Here is a 16818-nt window from a genome sequence, read left to right as displayed (position 1 = left end):
CTGATAGTCTGTGACTTTGCAACCCTACCCGCGTTTGTATCGATTCAGGCGCTGCGTTGTTTTTCTGCAAATATTTTGAAAGAACGCGTTCAAATGCACCCGAAAATGGAGAAAACCCTGTGAAAGTCAACTGGATTGGTGAAAGTGCAACACTACTATGGAGATACCCATTCAGGTGGCCGTGCGCATCTGTCCATACACCGAGCCTAGCGAAAACCGCAAGCCTGTCGCGGAGGCAGAGGCTGAGGCGTCTGCATTTGGTAGTGCGGAGGCGAAAGCGGAGTCGGTTTCCGATTCGGAGGATAACAAAAATGACGCCTCCGACAGACAAAGGCCGGAGGAGTCGACAGATGCCAACGGGAACAGCGAGGGGGGCAGACAGCTGAAGAAGGAGACGCTGCCGACAGACAGCAATGGCAATGAGAATGGAACCATTGTGCCCTTGGGATCGGAATGCTGTGTGCAAGCCATCCCGATATCAGTATCCGCTCTGGGGCTTCCCAGTGCGCTGCCTGGCGGTAGGGCCCAAGACAGCATCGCGGCAGGCCTCATACAGGTGGGCGCACACACAGTGCCCGTCACACACGCTCTGGGCAGCGGTACTACCCAGAGTCAGCTATACTATCAGACGGTGTTTCCGCTGATCAGCCTGTTTCTGGAGGGATTCGATGCCTCGGTGGTGACCTACGGACAGCGGGGCCAGGGCAAGACCTACACGCTGTACGGGCCTGGCTTCGAGTGCGTTTACGGGGAAGCGGACCAGGGCGTGGTGCAGCGCTGTGTCCGGGACATCTTCGCCCACATCGCCGGACACTCAGGTGAGCTCCCCATGAAACTGTCTGCGATCCATCGACGACTGTCACTCTATCCTGTCCACAGAGCGCACCTACGCCGTCAATGTTGGCTTCGTCGAGATCTGTGAGGGCGAGGTCTGTGACCTGCTGGACATGGGGAACGTCCATTGCCAGAGTGTGGAGGAAGTGTTCCGCTGGCTGCAGATTGGCCTGGCCACCAGGCAGCCGAAGTCGGCCCACAGCCTCTTCACGCTCACGCTTGAGCAGCAGTGGGTGTCCAAGGAGGGACTCATCCAGCACCGCTTGTCCACCGCCAGCTTCTCTGATCTGTGCGCCACCGAGCGCTGGGGCGAGCCGCCGCCCGGCAATCCGCGCGATGCCGGTCTCCAGATGTTGGAGCTGGTGGTCAACACACTCACCGATCCCAGCATCATGTACGGAGTGAACGGCAACATTCCATATGGCCAGACCACCCTTACGACCCTGCTCAAGGACTCGTTCGGGGGCCGGGCCCAGACCCTGGTGATTTTGTGCGTCTCGCCGCAGGAGCAGCACGTGGCGGAGACCCTGGGCAACCTGCAGTTCGCCTTCAAGGTCCAGTGCGTACGGAACTATGTCATCATGAACACATACTCCGACGACAATACGCCCATCTCTCCGGAAACAATGCCCAAAGCCTCTTCCAATCCCGGTGCTGGACCCTTGGCCCAGGTAGCAGCCGGAGATAACTTCGGGCTCCAATTCGCAGCGAGTCAGTGGTTCAAGCTTGTGTCCAACGCAGAGGGACTGTTTGCCAAGTGAGATTGCTGCCAGTCTTTGGAAGAGTGGCTTTCTAAAGTTTCTTTGCCATCGTTTGTTCCAGATTGATGGCCTCAAACCTGATCAGTGAACTGGAGAAGGAGCAGATCGAGGAATGGCTCTTTCTCAAGCAGGAGTGTGAGGAGTGCCTCAGCTCGACCGAGGCCATGCGCTCTCAAAAGCAACTGGTGCCCATTCAAGAAGCTGAGGAGCCCGAGGAGTCGGTCAGCGAGCCCCCGAACTCCGACAATGACACGGACAATGAGTCGCAACGTCCCGATCTGGCCGACAAGCTGGAGAGCCTAATGGAGGAGTTCCGCGCCAAGACCGATGCCCTCATTCAGAGCAAGCATGCCGAGTTCCTCACAAAGCATCCCAAGGCCGTTATGCAGAGCCAGGAGCGGGACAAAGAGACCAAGCTGGATGCTCCGCCCGAGAAAGATAAGGAGAAGATTGAGGAACGAAAAACCAGCATTGCAGGCAAGTCCTTCGACAAAGTGGATTGATTCCCCTTAATCGGTGTCTAATCCCCAATCCAATCCTCCAATAGGTCGGCGGCGTAGCATTCAGCCAGGAGCCAGTCTGAGCACTGCGGAGCTAGCTCTGCTCAATCGCGTGGCCTTGCAGCAGCCATCGGCTCAGCCGCCGCCTCCAGTTTTGGACCCTGAATCGAGTATCGATCCCCTGGAGAACTCCACAGGCGAAGGGCTGCGGCAGGCGGCCATTGCCGCCGCTGCCGCCAATGCGCCCATCGAGCAGCTGCAGAAGAAACTGCGAAAGCTGCACGCGGAGATCGAGGGGCGGCAGCGGCAGCTGAAGGAGATCGAGCAGACGATGCAGGTGAAGCAGAACATAATCAGTGAACTGGTGAAGAACAGCGACACGCGCAGCCATGCCAAGCAGCGGTTTCAGAAGAAGAAGGCCAAGCTGGAGGCCGAGTGCGATAAGGCCAAGAAGCATCTGGCCAAGGCCCTCATCCAGGGCAAGGAAAAGGGGGAGACCGAGCGCTGGTCAGCGATCATAGCCCACATCGAGCATCGGCTGGAGGACCTCAGCTCCATGAAGCACATTGCCGGCGAGAGTGGCCAAAAGCTGAAGAAGCTGCAGCAGTCCATGGCCGAGTCGCGCAAGCAGCAGGAAGAGCTGGAAAAGAAGATCCGAAAGGAGAGCAAGCTGCGCGATCAGCTCGAGACGGAGCTCGCCAAACTGAAGGAGTCACGCGACGGCGCCAGCGGCGGCAAGGAACTGGTGAAGCTAGACTCTCCGGAGCAGCAGGGCAGACAGCTGAAGGCAGTCCAGGCCCGGATCACTCACCTGAATCACATTCTCCGCGAGAAGTCGGACAACCTGGAGGAGTGTGCGGGCGGAGAGGGTCCGGCACCGGCCCAGCAGGAGAGCCTACGCCACGAGATCCGCAATCTGAGGGGCACCAGAGATTTGCTGCTGGACGAGCGCTGTCACTTGGACCGGAAGCTGAAACGGGACAAGATGCTGACTCAGCGCGAGGAGCGCAAGCTGCTCGAGTGCGACGAGGCCATTGAGGCCATCGATGCTGCAATCGAGTTCAAGAACGAGCTCATCTGCGGCCACAAGTCGATCGACACCAGTGACCGGCTGCAGCGGGAGAAAGGCGAGCAGATGCTGATGGCGCGCCTCAACAAGCTCTCACCGGAGGAGATGCGCACGCTGCTGTACAAGTACTTCAACAAGGTCATCGACCTGCGCGACTCCTCCCGCAAGCTGGAGCTGCAGCTGGTGCAGCTGGAGCGCGAACGGGACGCCTGGGAGTGGAAGGAGCGCGTCCTCTCCAATGCAGTCCGCCAGGCCCGGCTCGAGGGCGAGCGCAACGCGGTCCTGCTCCAGCGCCAGCACGAGATGAAGCTTACTCTGATGCTGCGCCACCTGGCCGAGGAGACCTCGGCCAGTTCAGCCAGCTATGGCGAGCGTGCCCTGGCCCCCGCCCATCAGACGAGCAGCGGCGACTTCGACTATGAGCTGGACTTCTACAAGGCGGCCGCCACCACCACCACCACGACCAACCACAAGGCTCTGGTCAAGCCACCCAAGTCCACGCCCAGCGGGGCCGCTTTGGAGAAGTACAAGGACAAGGAGCAAAGAGGGGCTGGGCGGAATATCTTTGCCAAGTTCCAGGTGCTCACACGGTACGCTTCCTCGGCAGCGTCAGCGGCGGCGGCCGGCTCTTCCAGTTCAACGGTGGAGGAATCGACGGCACTGATTGAGTCAACTACTACCGCGACGGCAACGACGACGACCACAACAACCACCACGACCACGGGTGGCAAGGGCAAGGAAAGAGGCCTGCCCAACATACGGCAGGATCAGCTGAAGCGCCTGATGCCAGCGCCAACTGTCACGAAGGTGACGCGGCAGAAGAACAAGATCATCATCCAGGATGCCAGCAGACGGAACTAGAAGCGAATTTAAGGGTTTTCAATGTGACTAACGATGAATCTCGTTGCCTAATATATATATTTCTATGCTTTCCTGTAATACTCAACAAATGTAATGTAATCTCAGAGTCGGATACGAGGACAGAGCCTCCTCCGGCTATGTACTGAACAAGTTACGTCCACAGTCATGACACAAAATAGACTTGACATGGTTCTCAGCACTGAACCGCATTTATTATATACATGAACACCATATACTCACATATAACTAGCTATCATCAAGAGATCTAGATCTAGAACTGAAAAGACTCGATCTGCTACTTAAAATACTCGCAAGACAAACCACCAGGAGGAGACCGGTAGACAGCAGACAGCAAATCTAACTCAAATTGTTGAACTAAGAACCACCTCGTTTTGAATTTCCTGTACATAGGCGAAGAAATGCTATTTTTTTACTCATTTAATTGATTTTGACCCAGCTTATGATTTTATTATGTTTAAGCCTACGTTTAAGCATTTTTGTGTCTTCCCCCCAACTCTGATTGACTTTTGTTGGAACCCGAAATACTAAGCCCAAGTGTGAATCCCAAGCATTTAGCCTGTACCATTAACTATCCTATATGATAATACTAAGAACTAATACTAATAAGGTATCCCTACGATAATATCTATTTAAATCTGTAAGAAAATCGTACCTTTTTGGTTGTGTTTAATTGTGTTTTTTTTTGTTTTTAATGGCAATATTTTGATTTCTGTAAACATACTCATTCTTACATTGAGATTAAAGTACTTATCGTCTCTATCCACCTGGATAACCGTATGGATAAGAATTAAATAAATAATAATTAATACAACAGACTCCCCAATCTTAAAAGCTGCCTAATGAGAAACTATTGAAGGTGGGTGCTATGAAATTATAAGCTGCCTGCAACGAAACTATCAAGGTCCACTGGTATGAAACGACCAAGGGTGGTTGCTTTCAAAACTACATGTAATCTGCATGCTTTGAAATTCTTATAGGCTAGCTGCTATGAAACTCTTAAAAATGGACGGACGGGAAACTTTTAAAGGTGACTGCTATGAAACTACACTCCGGCTGCTACGAAACTATCGAAAGTGACTTCTATGGTAGGTTTACGAATCAACTCCAGCAGTTTATCATTATCCACACCACGAGGTATGTCTCCGAACCAACTAAGGTTCCCAAAATACTTGAGCGCGGTCCCGGTCCCCGACCCACTCTCAAGTCACAACCAGGAAGCACGCAATAGATCTGGACCACTCGAACAGGACAAACGCCATCCCGATCATATCCGCCGAGGGAACATCCACCGAAAAGCCGACTTACGAAATCATTAAATAAATATAATATTAATTGAATTATTATTTGTTATATTAGTTTCTCATTCTCACCTAGGATGAGAACGTATCCGAAAGACCGTCTCCCAAATCGGTAAAGCCAATAGCATGATTAAGCTGATTAAACATTTTCGTCAGATATTTAACATGATCGCCTTCAAGGCCAGGTGAGAATTTTTTACGGCACTTATTTTTGAATGCTCGGTTCGGAAGGGCATTATATTGCAAATTTTTTTCGTTCAAAAATGTATAAGCCAGAGGGCCGGAGTTTCGGAAGATGTATTCTTTAATGGTAGATATTTTCATGGGCGGTTCTGGCTCAAATCCAATTTCTGTGCTAAGGTGGTCTGTTGTGGAAATTTGGAGGTGAGGTTTTCACTCTCTAAAATATCTTTTAGTTAATCTTTTTAGTTCCTTTTTCATTTGTATCAATATTCGTTTCATGGTCATTTTTATTTCAAAGAAATTATATATTTTAAAAAATGTTCGTCAGCTTGGAAAGTTGTGCTTTCAAACTGCCACAAATTTACAGAAATTACAGAAATTTACAGAAATTGATCTTTCCTTGAAGGGATCTTGCTGCTAAGGTGCTGCTTGCCCGCTATGGCAGCGTAATAATCTCCCATATAGAATATAATTAATTGTTTTCCGAATGAATTGCTCAAAAAAATGGTTAGTGTCATTCTGAACAGGTGTTAATTGATTTACAAAATTTACTAACAATAACTATAACTACTATTATCTCGTGTTTAACGAACTGTAAACTAATTGCCCCACCCCCATTAAAAAGCAGCGCTTTTTCGAATTAAGTTACTATTTGTAGCATATCACATACAACGATTGTTGTGTGTGGCGGTGCCACTCGAGCTGGTCGGGGGTGTATCGGGCAGGACTGGTGCACGCGCTGGCTCCGGCTGTATGATCGGTAGTATGGGGGGGTTCCTATACTGGTCCTTTCCTATACGTGCTCGCGTCGATACCTTATCTTATTATTATTTTTTTCGCGTGCGATACCCTGCGTATGACCGTATGACTAGTGTTAGGGGGTTGGGGAAGGAGGATGAGGAGGCTGGGGGAATTAGAAGGGACAAAGGAATTAAGGGGACAGGGAAGTGGGCTTCCGCGTTGCATATCCGAACCGACGGGTAGCTGTGCTGGTGTTGGATGCAACAGCCATGGCCCTCCCAACCTTGATCATCCTAATTCCGAAGAAAATATGGCTTATGGATGATCCCTTTTCTCGCCGGGGGTCATACCTCACTCTCCCTCATCGATCCCTGCATGGCTCCTAAACAAAAATCTTCTAACAATTCATTTCCAAATCTTTAACAATATTTATTTTTATCGATAGTGCCTAAAGCTAAATACATGGGTAGAAGGAAAATGATATATAGTTATGGGGTGAGTATAAGCTAGGGCAATAAGAGAATTAAAACTATAGGAATAATAATTTTAAATAATAGGAATAAAATATATGATCTCAAAAACAGGTGGTAGGGTACTGGGAATAATTTAACGAATAATAACAATAATAATGAATATTTAAGTAGGAACTTTTGTAATTTAAGATTTCTTCATTTTCGGTATTTTTGTATTAATGCAGAAGTAAGGGTAACTAATCACCGTCGCATAGGTGTGAAGCACCTGCTGCCGCTGATCTGCGCTAAAGCTTACAGCTTCCAAAGCTCTTGAGCTTTGCGTGGGCTTAAGGCCTCTTTACAACAAAAAAAAAAAAGCTCCAACATAATTTAGGGAAAAATCAAAGACTACGGGCGACCGGGCTCATGTATGGTTTTTTCTTTTGTCTCTTTATGTTAAAAGTTTATAAACGTTAACTGGGAGTTTGTTCACTTACGTACTTTCATGTTCCGGCCACGTCCAAAAGATCTTTCGGCGAGGGAATACCTGTAAGTTTTAGAGAGAGAGCACACACACATGCACACGCATGACCACGGCTAACACCAGATTATCTTGATCTTCTTTTTCTTTTTGTTTAGGGCTTTTTTTTTTTTGAGCATATATAGTTCATAAATCAAATTATTCCATCTTTAACTTCTATATTTTATACTTTATTCAATATTTATTCGTTTATTTAGATTCGTTGGGGTAGGTCTTGATCCATAGACCAAGGTGTGGGCGCACGGAAAAAGCTCCAAGCAGCTGGTTTCGTTTTATATGCACAAAGGGGTCAACGGCCTAACAAGCGCACATAAGTTCTTTGGGAATAAACGCACAATGGGCCACAAGAGCATCATACGAGTTCTGCCCGTTCCGTTGGGGTTTATTTAATACATTTAACCTTCACATGTCATGATCTGGCTTTTAGGTTAGGGCGAAGCACGGTGACAAAAAAAATTCGGGTCAGGGTCTCTTTTTCCTTGGACGGGTCTGGTTATTCCTGGCAAGGAAGATCACTTGGCACTTTTTGTTTAAGGCTCTTGGCCCGGTGGCTGGATGGCTCACTCTCGGTCGCGACGGCTCGCGTTGGGGCGGCGAAGAGCTCGCTGCTGCCGGCGCTAAAGCTCGGAAACGGCTGAGGGGCCGCTCTCTGTCGGCGCTGAAGCTCGGGAACTGCTGAAGGGCTCGCTGTGGTGGATGGCGTTGGGGCTTTAGGTGGAGCTTCCCAACTCTACGGTGGACCGCGTTGGCGGAGGGCGTTGGGGCGTTGGGTGGAGCTTCCCAACTCTACGGTGGCCCGCTTTGGGGCGATCGTCAGAAAATTCGCACCATCCTCTGCACCGTGGATCGGGGATTGGTTTCTCGTCTGGGTGGATGGGGTCTTTCTTCCGAAAGGCCGGCGGATCGTGCTGGTCTCCCAAGAACTTTTATTTGATTTTTACCTTTTATTAATTTTTTTTTTTTTGAGCTGGATAAGTACGTCCGTACTGTTCGGATACCACGAGGAGAGAGACCGCTGCTTCTCCCGGAAATCAAGGCCTCATCCCCTCGTTCTTCCCTTTTTCTTTTTCGATTTGTCAAAATGACAGTGGGAGGAGGAGGCCGATTAAAACGTCAGCCAAACAAAATAATATGGGCAGCCCACGGTGACGAAGCGCACCCAGTAGATGGCGTGTTAAAAGCTTAGCTTTCTTGGACCCAACAGAAGACTTAGCCTATTCGCGTAGCATAATTTTAGGGAAAATTAAGACGTCGATGCAAACAATTTTTTTCTTACAACAAGCGCACTACATAATCCCCCCCACTTAAATCTCGCTTGGGGTGGGACACCCAAAGTGGGATCCGCGCTTGTAACAATTCATGTCAAGGTTTTATATCCTTGGTATGAAATTTGCCTACAAGGCGGCCTTGAAGATCTTCAAGTTCGTAATAGCAGTTTCCTAGCTTCCTGCGCACTCGGGACTTTATAAAGGTTGGTGCTAACTTTGCGCTAAAGCCCTTAGCGAAATTGCTTTGCTGAAAGTTACGTCTATATACTTCCTGTCCATCCCTATAGGAAATTTGTCTCGTTCGTAAGTTATAGGATCTGGCATTTCGGAAGTGCTGGGCCTGTATAGAGCCTTTTGCTTTGCTGCGAATTATGTCGAAGGAATCTTCTCGCGAAAATTGGACACCGCGATCTTCTAACATGTCTAGGTTACGCATCAGTTTATAGCTACTGGCATCGGTTACCATATGCTGTCCAAAAGCAAGCCGATACGGGGTAGTGCTTATGGCTAAATGATGGCTAGACCGAAGTGCACAGCAAATGCTGCTTAATTTCTCATCCCAATTACGTTGATCCGGGTCAACATAAATTTTTATGGCCGCCAGAACGGATCTATTTACTCTCTCCGAAGCATTGGCTTGAGGAGAATAAAAGGCAGTATAGACATGAGAGATATTATATTTGTCAAGCAAGGAGTTAAAAGTGTGAGATTTAAATTGGACCCCATTATCGCTTACGATGGTTTCGGGGACCCCGAAACAGTGAAAGAGGTCATCTTCCAGGAAGCGTTTTATGGAATCTGCTGTAAATTTTCGTACGGGCTTCAAAAATGGAAATTTTGACAGATGGTCTAACACGACAAAGATGCCAATATTTCCTGACTTGCTTCTCGGATAAGGTCCTAAAAAGTCTACAAATAATTTTTGAAAGAATCGAGAAGGTAAGCCCGTATTTCCCATTGGTGGCTTTAAGGGTTGATTTGGATGCTTCGTGGTTTTACAGATATGGCAATTATTTATGAGTTCTTTGACATCCACCGCTAAGTTTGGCCAATAATAAGATCGCCTGAGTCTTTCAAGGGTTTTATTTATCCCACTGTGGGCACACAAGGGATCCTCATGGGCAGCTTTGAGGACGGGTTTTACAAGAGATGGGGGTATCCAAAGTTTCCAGCAGGAATCGTCTGTGATCTTGGTTCCATCGGCATGTTCCGCACGCCGAAAGATGCGTTCATCTTTGATTTTCAGATCAGGCAATCGGGAACTGTTCAACCTAATCTTCTCTTTAATTGACTGATATTCTGGTGATTTGAACTCAGGAGAATCAGGGTCGACCAACATGCTATCAATTGCCAAGAAGGACAAGTCTTCTGAGTGCGTACGGGACAAGGCATCGGGGACTATGTTATCACTCCCTTTTCGGTGTAAGATTTTAAATTCAAATCCCTGCAACTTTAAGGACCAGCGAGCCAATCGGGAGCTAAGATCAGCCTGCGACATTAGCCACTTTAAGGAGGCATGATCTGTAATGATTGTGAATTCTTGGCCCTCAATGTATGCCCTGAACTTTTTTACGGCTAAAACCGCAGCGTAACACTCTTTTTCAGTTACAGTGTACTGCCTCTGGCATTTGTTAAGCTTTTTCGACATAAAAGCAATTGGTACGTCTGCGCCCTCGTTGTTTTCTTGCATTAGAACTGCCCCTACGCCGGTATGACTGGCGTCACAGTGTATTGAGAATGGTATGGAGAAATTTGGGCTATGTAGAACTGGCGCGGAACACATTTGGGACTTTAATGACTCGAAAGCAAGCTGAGCCTCGTCAGTCCAAATAAACTTGCGCTTAGATTTCAGAGTATCTGATATGGGTGAACTAATAGCTGCATAATTGTGGATGAACTTGTGGTACCAGCCTGTCATTCCAAGAAATCGACGAACTTGTTTGATCGACTGGGGAGCTGGAAAGTCCTTAACGGCGGCTATTTTGTCAGGATCAGTGCGAATATTCCCACCACCAATCACGTGGCCTAAATATTTAACTTCTTTCCGGCAAAATTTGCTTTTCTCCACATTTATAGTAAGATTGGCTTTGGAAAGTTGGGATGCGACCAGGGACAACACCTCCAGATGGTGCTCAAAATTATCGGATATAACTAAGAGGTCGTCAAGATATATGAATATTTCATTCCGTAGATGGGCTGGTATGACTTTATCCATAAGTCGCGACAAGGTACAGGGTGCGTTGGTTAAGCCGAATGGCATGACGACAAACTCGTATAAGGGACGGCCAGGCACGGTAAACGCTGTCTTATCACGAGATTTTTGATCGAGAGGGATTTGCCAAAACGCGTCCTTTAGATCGATGCTTGTGATGAACTCTGCTTTCGGTAGTCTACTCAGGATTCCGTCTATAAGGGGCATGGGATATGCATCCTTTACCGTGACCGAGTTTACTTTCCTACAATCGATACACAATCTAACCTTGCCAGGCTTTTTAACCAGCACTACGGGCGAAGACCACGAACTAACCGATTCTTGTATAACCCCAAGCTTCAGCATTCGGTCTAATTCCTCGTACATTAGCTTCTCCGTTGCCGGTGACACCGCATAGTGGCGTTGTTTAATGGGCTTTGCGTCGGCTACCTCTATCGTGTGAGTGATTACAGAGGTCTTTCCTAGACCTTGCTTTGAGTAAGATGGGAAGAGAGCTATTACCTCCTGTAGTAATACTTGCTGTGAAGGCAGAAGCGCCCTCATTGTGGGGTCTTCTAAGGTTTCAATACGCAAATTTTGTGTCATCAAGTGCAACGGTAAAAGTTCAAAAGCCGTCCAAAAATCGATTCCTAAATAGAGATTACCCGTCAAGGAAGGTACAATATAAAAACAAAGTTCCTTGGATTCCCCTCCATACGTGACTTTTGCGGAAATTTTGCCGACTATACTTTGGCTCTTTCCGTCGGCAGTTCTAACTTTTAGGGACAGCGGCTTATATTGGACTTTATTCCGAATAACGTCGGACGCGCAACTTCCCCCTATGCAGCTAACTGAAGCTCCAGTATCCATTAGTCCTATGACTGGTTTACCAAAAAGCATAATCTGAGCATGGGGTCGTAAATCATTTGGTTTTCCAACTACAGAAGCTAAGAGCAGTCTTTTCTCAAGTTTGCAATGTTTCTTAAAATCGCTTCTTCGGCGCTGGGATCGATTTGGAGGGCTAGCAAGGTGGTCAGCGTATACGCTGTTTGACACGTCTGGTATAATAAGGTCAGTGGAAGGAGAAGAATTGATCACTCGGTATTGGTCGCTTGGTTGACCAGTTGTTTGCGTGCACTTTTCGGCGGTGCACGCGACAACGAGTTTTTTGCCGTGTGGGGGTTGCACTTCCTGCAACTAGGCTTATAAGTATCGGCCCTGCCACAACCATAGCAAAATACCCTACGTTCGGCCATGCACTCTTGGTATCGATGGCCTTTGCCACCGCAATTCCAACAGACGAACTCTACGGCTGATACTTCCAGATCTTCTTCTTCACCTACTTCTTCACTATCTGGGGCAATAGATTCGTCTAATATAGCATTGACTTGGCGGCGTGGTAAAGTTCGGGGGGCCGCCAGGGGAGGCTTGGTTTTAGCTACGGACTGCATGAATATTTCTCGCGTTCGGACCAGGTGACGTAAGGATTTCACCGTCGCAGCCGACTCATATAAAATTTCATGCTGTATCTCAGCCAAAAGGTTTGCTCGCAGTGTCTCAACCAAGGCTGCCTCAGACATGGGCTCAGACAGTTTGTCTGCCAATGCGGCAATTACGCCATAAAAATCATCAAAGGACTCGTTTGGTCGCTGTTTCCTTAATTCGATCTCTGTTCTGATATTCCTATCTGTTCTATCGTCTTTAAATTGGCCACGCAAGGCTAGGCATAGATCTGCCCAACGGACTTCAGGGACACTTTTATGATACCGCCAAAACCACTCGCTGGCGCTTCCATCAAAGAGGTTACTGGCGTATCGAGCTGTTATTTCAAAGTTACCGTCCAAAGTTTGCTTTGTAAGTGCTTCAATACGGTAAATGAAGTCCTCAATCGACATACCAGCCTTTCCCGTAAACCGCAGTTTCCAATTAGACATTATCTGGCTAACACGATCTGCCCGAAGGGATGAAGCGGAGGAACCTGTGGAAACTCCTGAGCCAACATTACGGGTTTGCCCCAAATTCGAGGGTGACGAACTATTTCCCGATTGATTAATCCCCGGCACTGGTACCTGTTCACTAGTGGACAGCCGAAAAAGTTGCTCGATCGTTTGCTGTTCTAGTTCTGCTACCGGTTGCATCCGAGCTGCATTTATGTTCGGGGAGGGTACAGATGCCGTACTTTGAAGTCCATCGGAAATGGCTCGAACTAGCCGGTTAGTTTGATCAGCCATGCTGGTCGCCAAAATTCGGGTTTGCTCTACCATAGCTACTCTAATCGCGTCCACTATGGACTGCTGTATAGTTTCCGCCATAGTGGCCTGATTCTGTTGAGGGTCGACGGAGATTGGAGACCTGTTGGCATTCTCTGAGTTAGCCATCTCAAGAGGGCTTAACGCTTCAACTCTTTTGCTTGGACTTCTAGTCTGAAGGGACTGAGTAACAGATGGCATTCGTGCTCTAGACGTAGACGGACCAATGGGACTAAGATTCTCAGCTGAGGCCGATGTGATGTTCAGGTCTTGCTGACAAGTGGGACACTTCCGTTTGTTACCACTTTTAGCGGTGAAGCACACTCTGTGGAAGGTGTGCCCACAACTGGCCGACAATAGTTGTATCTGGTAAACGATTACTTCGGAGCAAATTTGGCAATGTTTCCCCGTGTCTTCTGAGAGGGCTAAATTCTCCGTACTACGAGACACCACCATTTCGGTTTGGGCACCACCAAGTATGAATATATTAGATATATATAGCAAATGCAAAAAAAATAATACAAAAAAAAGTCACAGTCAATAGATATGTAGATATCAAAACAGTTTAGGAGCCATGCAATCGTTTTTTGGGTAGGAATAGAGTAAAGCGGATTGCATTGTTTTCGGGTAGGGAAGGGACAGGAATAGGGTAATCTACTTATAACTGAAATCTGCCTCACAAGTTAATCCGTGGCAGGATAAATAATCCCTCATCCAGCGAAATCTAAAAGGTCAGATCAGAAGTATTGGGGCTGAGAAAGGTGCTGGATTAGTTCCACTAATCATCAGGTAGTATGGGAGTCCGATGTCACCTAGGCTTACCGAGGCTTGCAACCTCAGTAATCTTCTCAGGGGTTCCTCGGGACAGCCAAAACCCAGTTAATTAGGGGCAATCTTCGTAGAATTTCATCATAAACGATTTGGAATGCGCTCTCCTTTCCTGCAGTAGTGTTCTCGCTTAGCTCCTATAACAATCTTCAACTAGTTGATAGGCTAAGCTCGACCCACGGAGTTATACCCAATATAAGTTATAACACTTCCAGTGTATCGGACCTACTGCACGCCAATATACCCTGCACGATACTAGGCCCTGTAGGCCATGATGAGCTTACACGGATCCACAGTATCCACTGGATAAGTTGCAGAGGAAAGACGAGCAAAAAACCACAAAAAAAACGGTCTGGCAAGGATAAAAGTCAGGTGTTACTTTTGATCAAGTTATTTCTTTAAATGGGGCAAGCCGGATCGGGCCCCACGTTGGGCGCCAAGATAAGATAAATGTAGCATATCACATACAACGATTGTTGTGTGTGGCGGTGCCACTCGAGCTGGTCGGGGGTGTATCGGGCAGGACTGGTGCACGCGCTGGCTCCGGCTGTATGATCGGTAGTATGGGGGGTTCCTATACTGGTCCTTTCCTATACGTGCTCGCGTCGATACCTTATCTTATTATTATTTTTTTCGCGTGCGATACCCTGCGTATGACCGTATGACTAGTGTTAGGGGGTTGGGGAAGGAGGATGAGGAGGCTGGGGGAATTAGAAGGGACAAAGGAATTAAGGGGACAGGGAAGTGGGCTTCCGCGTTGCATATCCGAACCGACGGGTAGCTGTGCTGGTGTTGGATGCAACAGCCATGGCCCTCCCAACCTTGATCATCCTAATTCCGAAGAAAATATGGCTTATGGATGATCCCTTTTCTCGCCGGGGGTCATACCTCACTCTCCCTCATCGATCCCTGCATGGCTCCTAAACAAAAATCTTCTAACAATTCATTTCCAAATCTTTAACAATATTTATTTTTATCGATAGTGCCTAAAGCTAAATACATGGGTAGAAGGAAAATGATATATAGTTATGGGGTGAGTATAAGCTAGGGCAATAAGAGAATTAAAACTATAGGAATAATAATTTTAAATAATAGGAATAAAATATATGATCTCAAAAACAGGTGGTAGGGTACTGGGAATAATTTAACGAATAATAACAATAATAATGAATATTTAAGTAGGAACTTTTGTAATTTAAGATTTCTTCATTTTCGGTATTTTTGTATTAATGCAGAAGTAAGGGTAACTAATCACCGTCGCATAGGTGTGAAGCACCTGCTGCCGCTGATCTGCGCTAAAGCTTACAGCTTCCAAAGCTCTTGAGCTTTGCGTGGGCTTAAGGCCTCTTTACAACAAAAAAAAAAAAAGCTCCAACATAATTTAGGGAAAAATCAAAGACTACGGGCGACCGGGCTCATGTATGGTTTTTTCTTTTGTCTCTTTATGTTAAAAGTTTATAAACGTTAACTGGGAGTTTGTTCACTTACGTACTTTCATGTTCCGGCCACGTCCAAAAGATCTTTCGGCGAGGGGAATACCTGTAAGTTTTAGAGAGAGAGCACACACACATGCACACGCATGACCACGGCTAACACCAGATTATCTTGATCTTCTTTTTCTTTTTGTTTAGGGCTTTTTTTTTTTTGAGCATATATAGTTCATAAATCAAATTATTCCATCTTTAACTTCTATATTTTATACTTTATTCAATATTTATTCGTTTATTTAGATTCGTTGGGGTAGGTCTTGATCCATAGACCAAGGTGTGGGCGCACGGAAAAAGCTCCAAGCAGCTGGTTTCGTTTTATATGCACAAAGGGGTCAACGGCCTAACAAGCGCACATAAGTTCTTTGGGAATAAACGCACAATGGGCCACAAGAGCATCATACGAGTTCTGCCCGTTCCGTTGGGGTTTATTTAATACATTTAACCTTCACATGTCATGATCTGGCTTTTAGGTTAGGGCGAAGCACGGTGACAAAAAAAATTCGGGTCAGGGTCTCTTTTTCCTTGGACGGGTCTGGTTATTCCTGGCAAGGAAGATCACTTGGCACTTTTTGTTTAAGGCTCTTGGCCCGGTGGCTGGATGGCTCACTCTCGGTCGCGACGGCTCGCGTTGGGGCGGCGAAGAGCTCGCTGCTGCCGGCGCTAAAGCTCGGAAACGGCTGAGGGGCCGCTCTCTGTCGGCGCTGAAGCTCGGGAACTGCTGAAGGGCTCGCTGTGGTGGATGGCGTTGGGGCTTTAGGTGGAGCTTCCCAACTCTACGGTGGACCGCGTTGGCGGAGGGCGTTGGGGCGTTGGGTGGAGCTTCCCAACTCTACGGTGGCCCGCTTTGGGGCGATCGTCAGAAAATTCGCACCATCCTCTGCACCGTGGATCGGGGATTGGTTTCTCGTCTGGGTGGATGGGGTCTTTCTTCCGAAAGGCCGGCGGATCGTGCTGGTCTCCCAAGAACTTTTATTTGATTTTTACCTTTTATTAATTTTTTTTTTTTTGAGCTGGATAAGTACGTCCGTACTGTTCGGATACCACGAGGAGAGAGACCGCTGCTTCTCCCGGAAATCAAGGCCTCATCCCCTCGTTCTTCCCTTTTTCTTTTTCGATTTGTCAAAATGACAGTGGGAGGAGGAGGCCGATTAAAACGTCAGCCAAACAAAATAATATGGGCAGCCCACGGTGACGAAGCGCACCCAGTAGATGGCGTGTTAAAAGCTTAGCTTTCTTGGACCCAACAGAAGACTTAGCCTATTCGCGTAGCATAATTTTAGGGAAAATTAAGACGTCGATGCAAACAATTTTTTTCTTACAACAAGCGCACTACATATTTTAAGAACAAAAACAATATAATTACAGAGTCGATATATTATCTTTATAATGATATAGAAAGATTACCCTGGGCGATAAAATTAAAACCTTTGAATGTACTTTCCGCGAGACATAAATTAGGTCTGGATAGGTAGATCACTTTGTTATACTTAGATTTTGCAATACCCCCAAAATCTCTTTTTAAATTCTAAAA

The 16818-nt window shown here is 47.3% G+C and overlaps 1 protein-coding gene across 1 annotated transcript; it reads left to right on the top strand.

Moving 5' to 3' along the window:
* Positions 1–4848, top strand: LOC117187904 (kinesin-like protein costa). Its single transcript, XM_033390841.1, has 4 exons — positions 1–818; positions 880–1591; positions 1657–2072; positions 2143–4848. The coding sequence occupies exons 1-4, from the start codon at positions 158–160 to the stop codon at positions 4023–4025; spliced, it is 3672 nt and encodes a 1223-aa protein (XP_033246732.1). The 5' UTR covers positions 1–157; the 3' UTR covers positions 4026–4848.
* Positions 4849–16818: the final 11970 nt, after the last annotated feature.

The sequence above is a fragment of the Drosophila miranda genome, chromosome 3 (genome assembly GCF_003369915.1).
Source record: "Drosophila miranda strain MSH22 chromosome 3, D.miranda_PacBio2.1, whole genome shotgun sequence".
NCBI lineage: Eukaryota > Metazoa > Arthropoda > Insecta > Diptera > Drosophilidae > Drosophila > Drosophila miranda.
This window is presented reverse-complemented; position numbering and strand designations above follow the sequence as displayed.

Coding starts and splice junctions, on each gene's coding strand:
- LOC117187904 (XM_033390841.1), top strand. CDS start 158: ATGGAGATACCCATTCAGGTGGCCGTGCGCATCTGTCCATACACCGAG. Junction 1,592..1,656: donor GCAGAGGGACTGTTTGCCAA/GTGAGATTGCTG, acceptor CGTTTGTTCCAG/ATTGATGGCCTCAAACCTGA. Junction 2,073..2,142: donor ACGAAAAACCAGCATTGCAG/GCAAGTCCTTCG, acceptor ATCCTCCAATAG/GTCGGCGGCGTAGCATTCAG.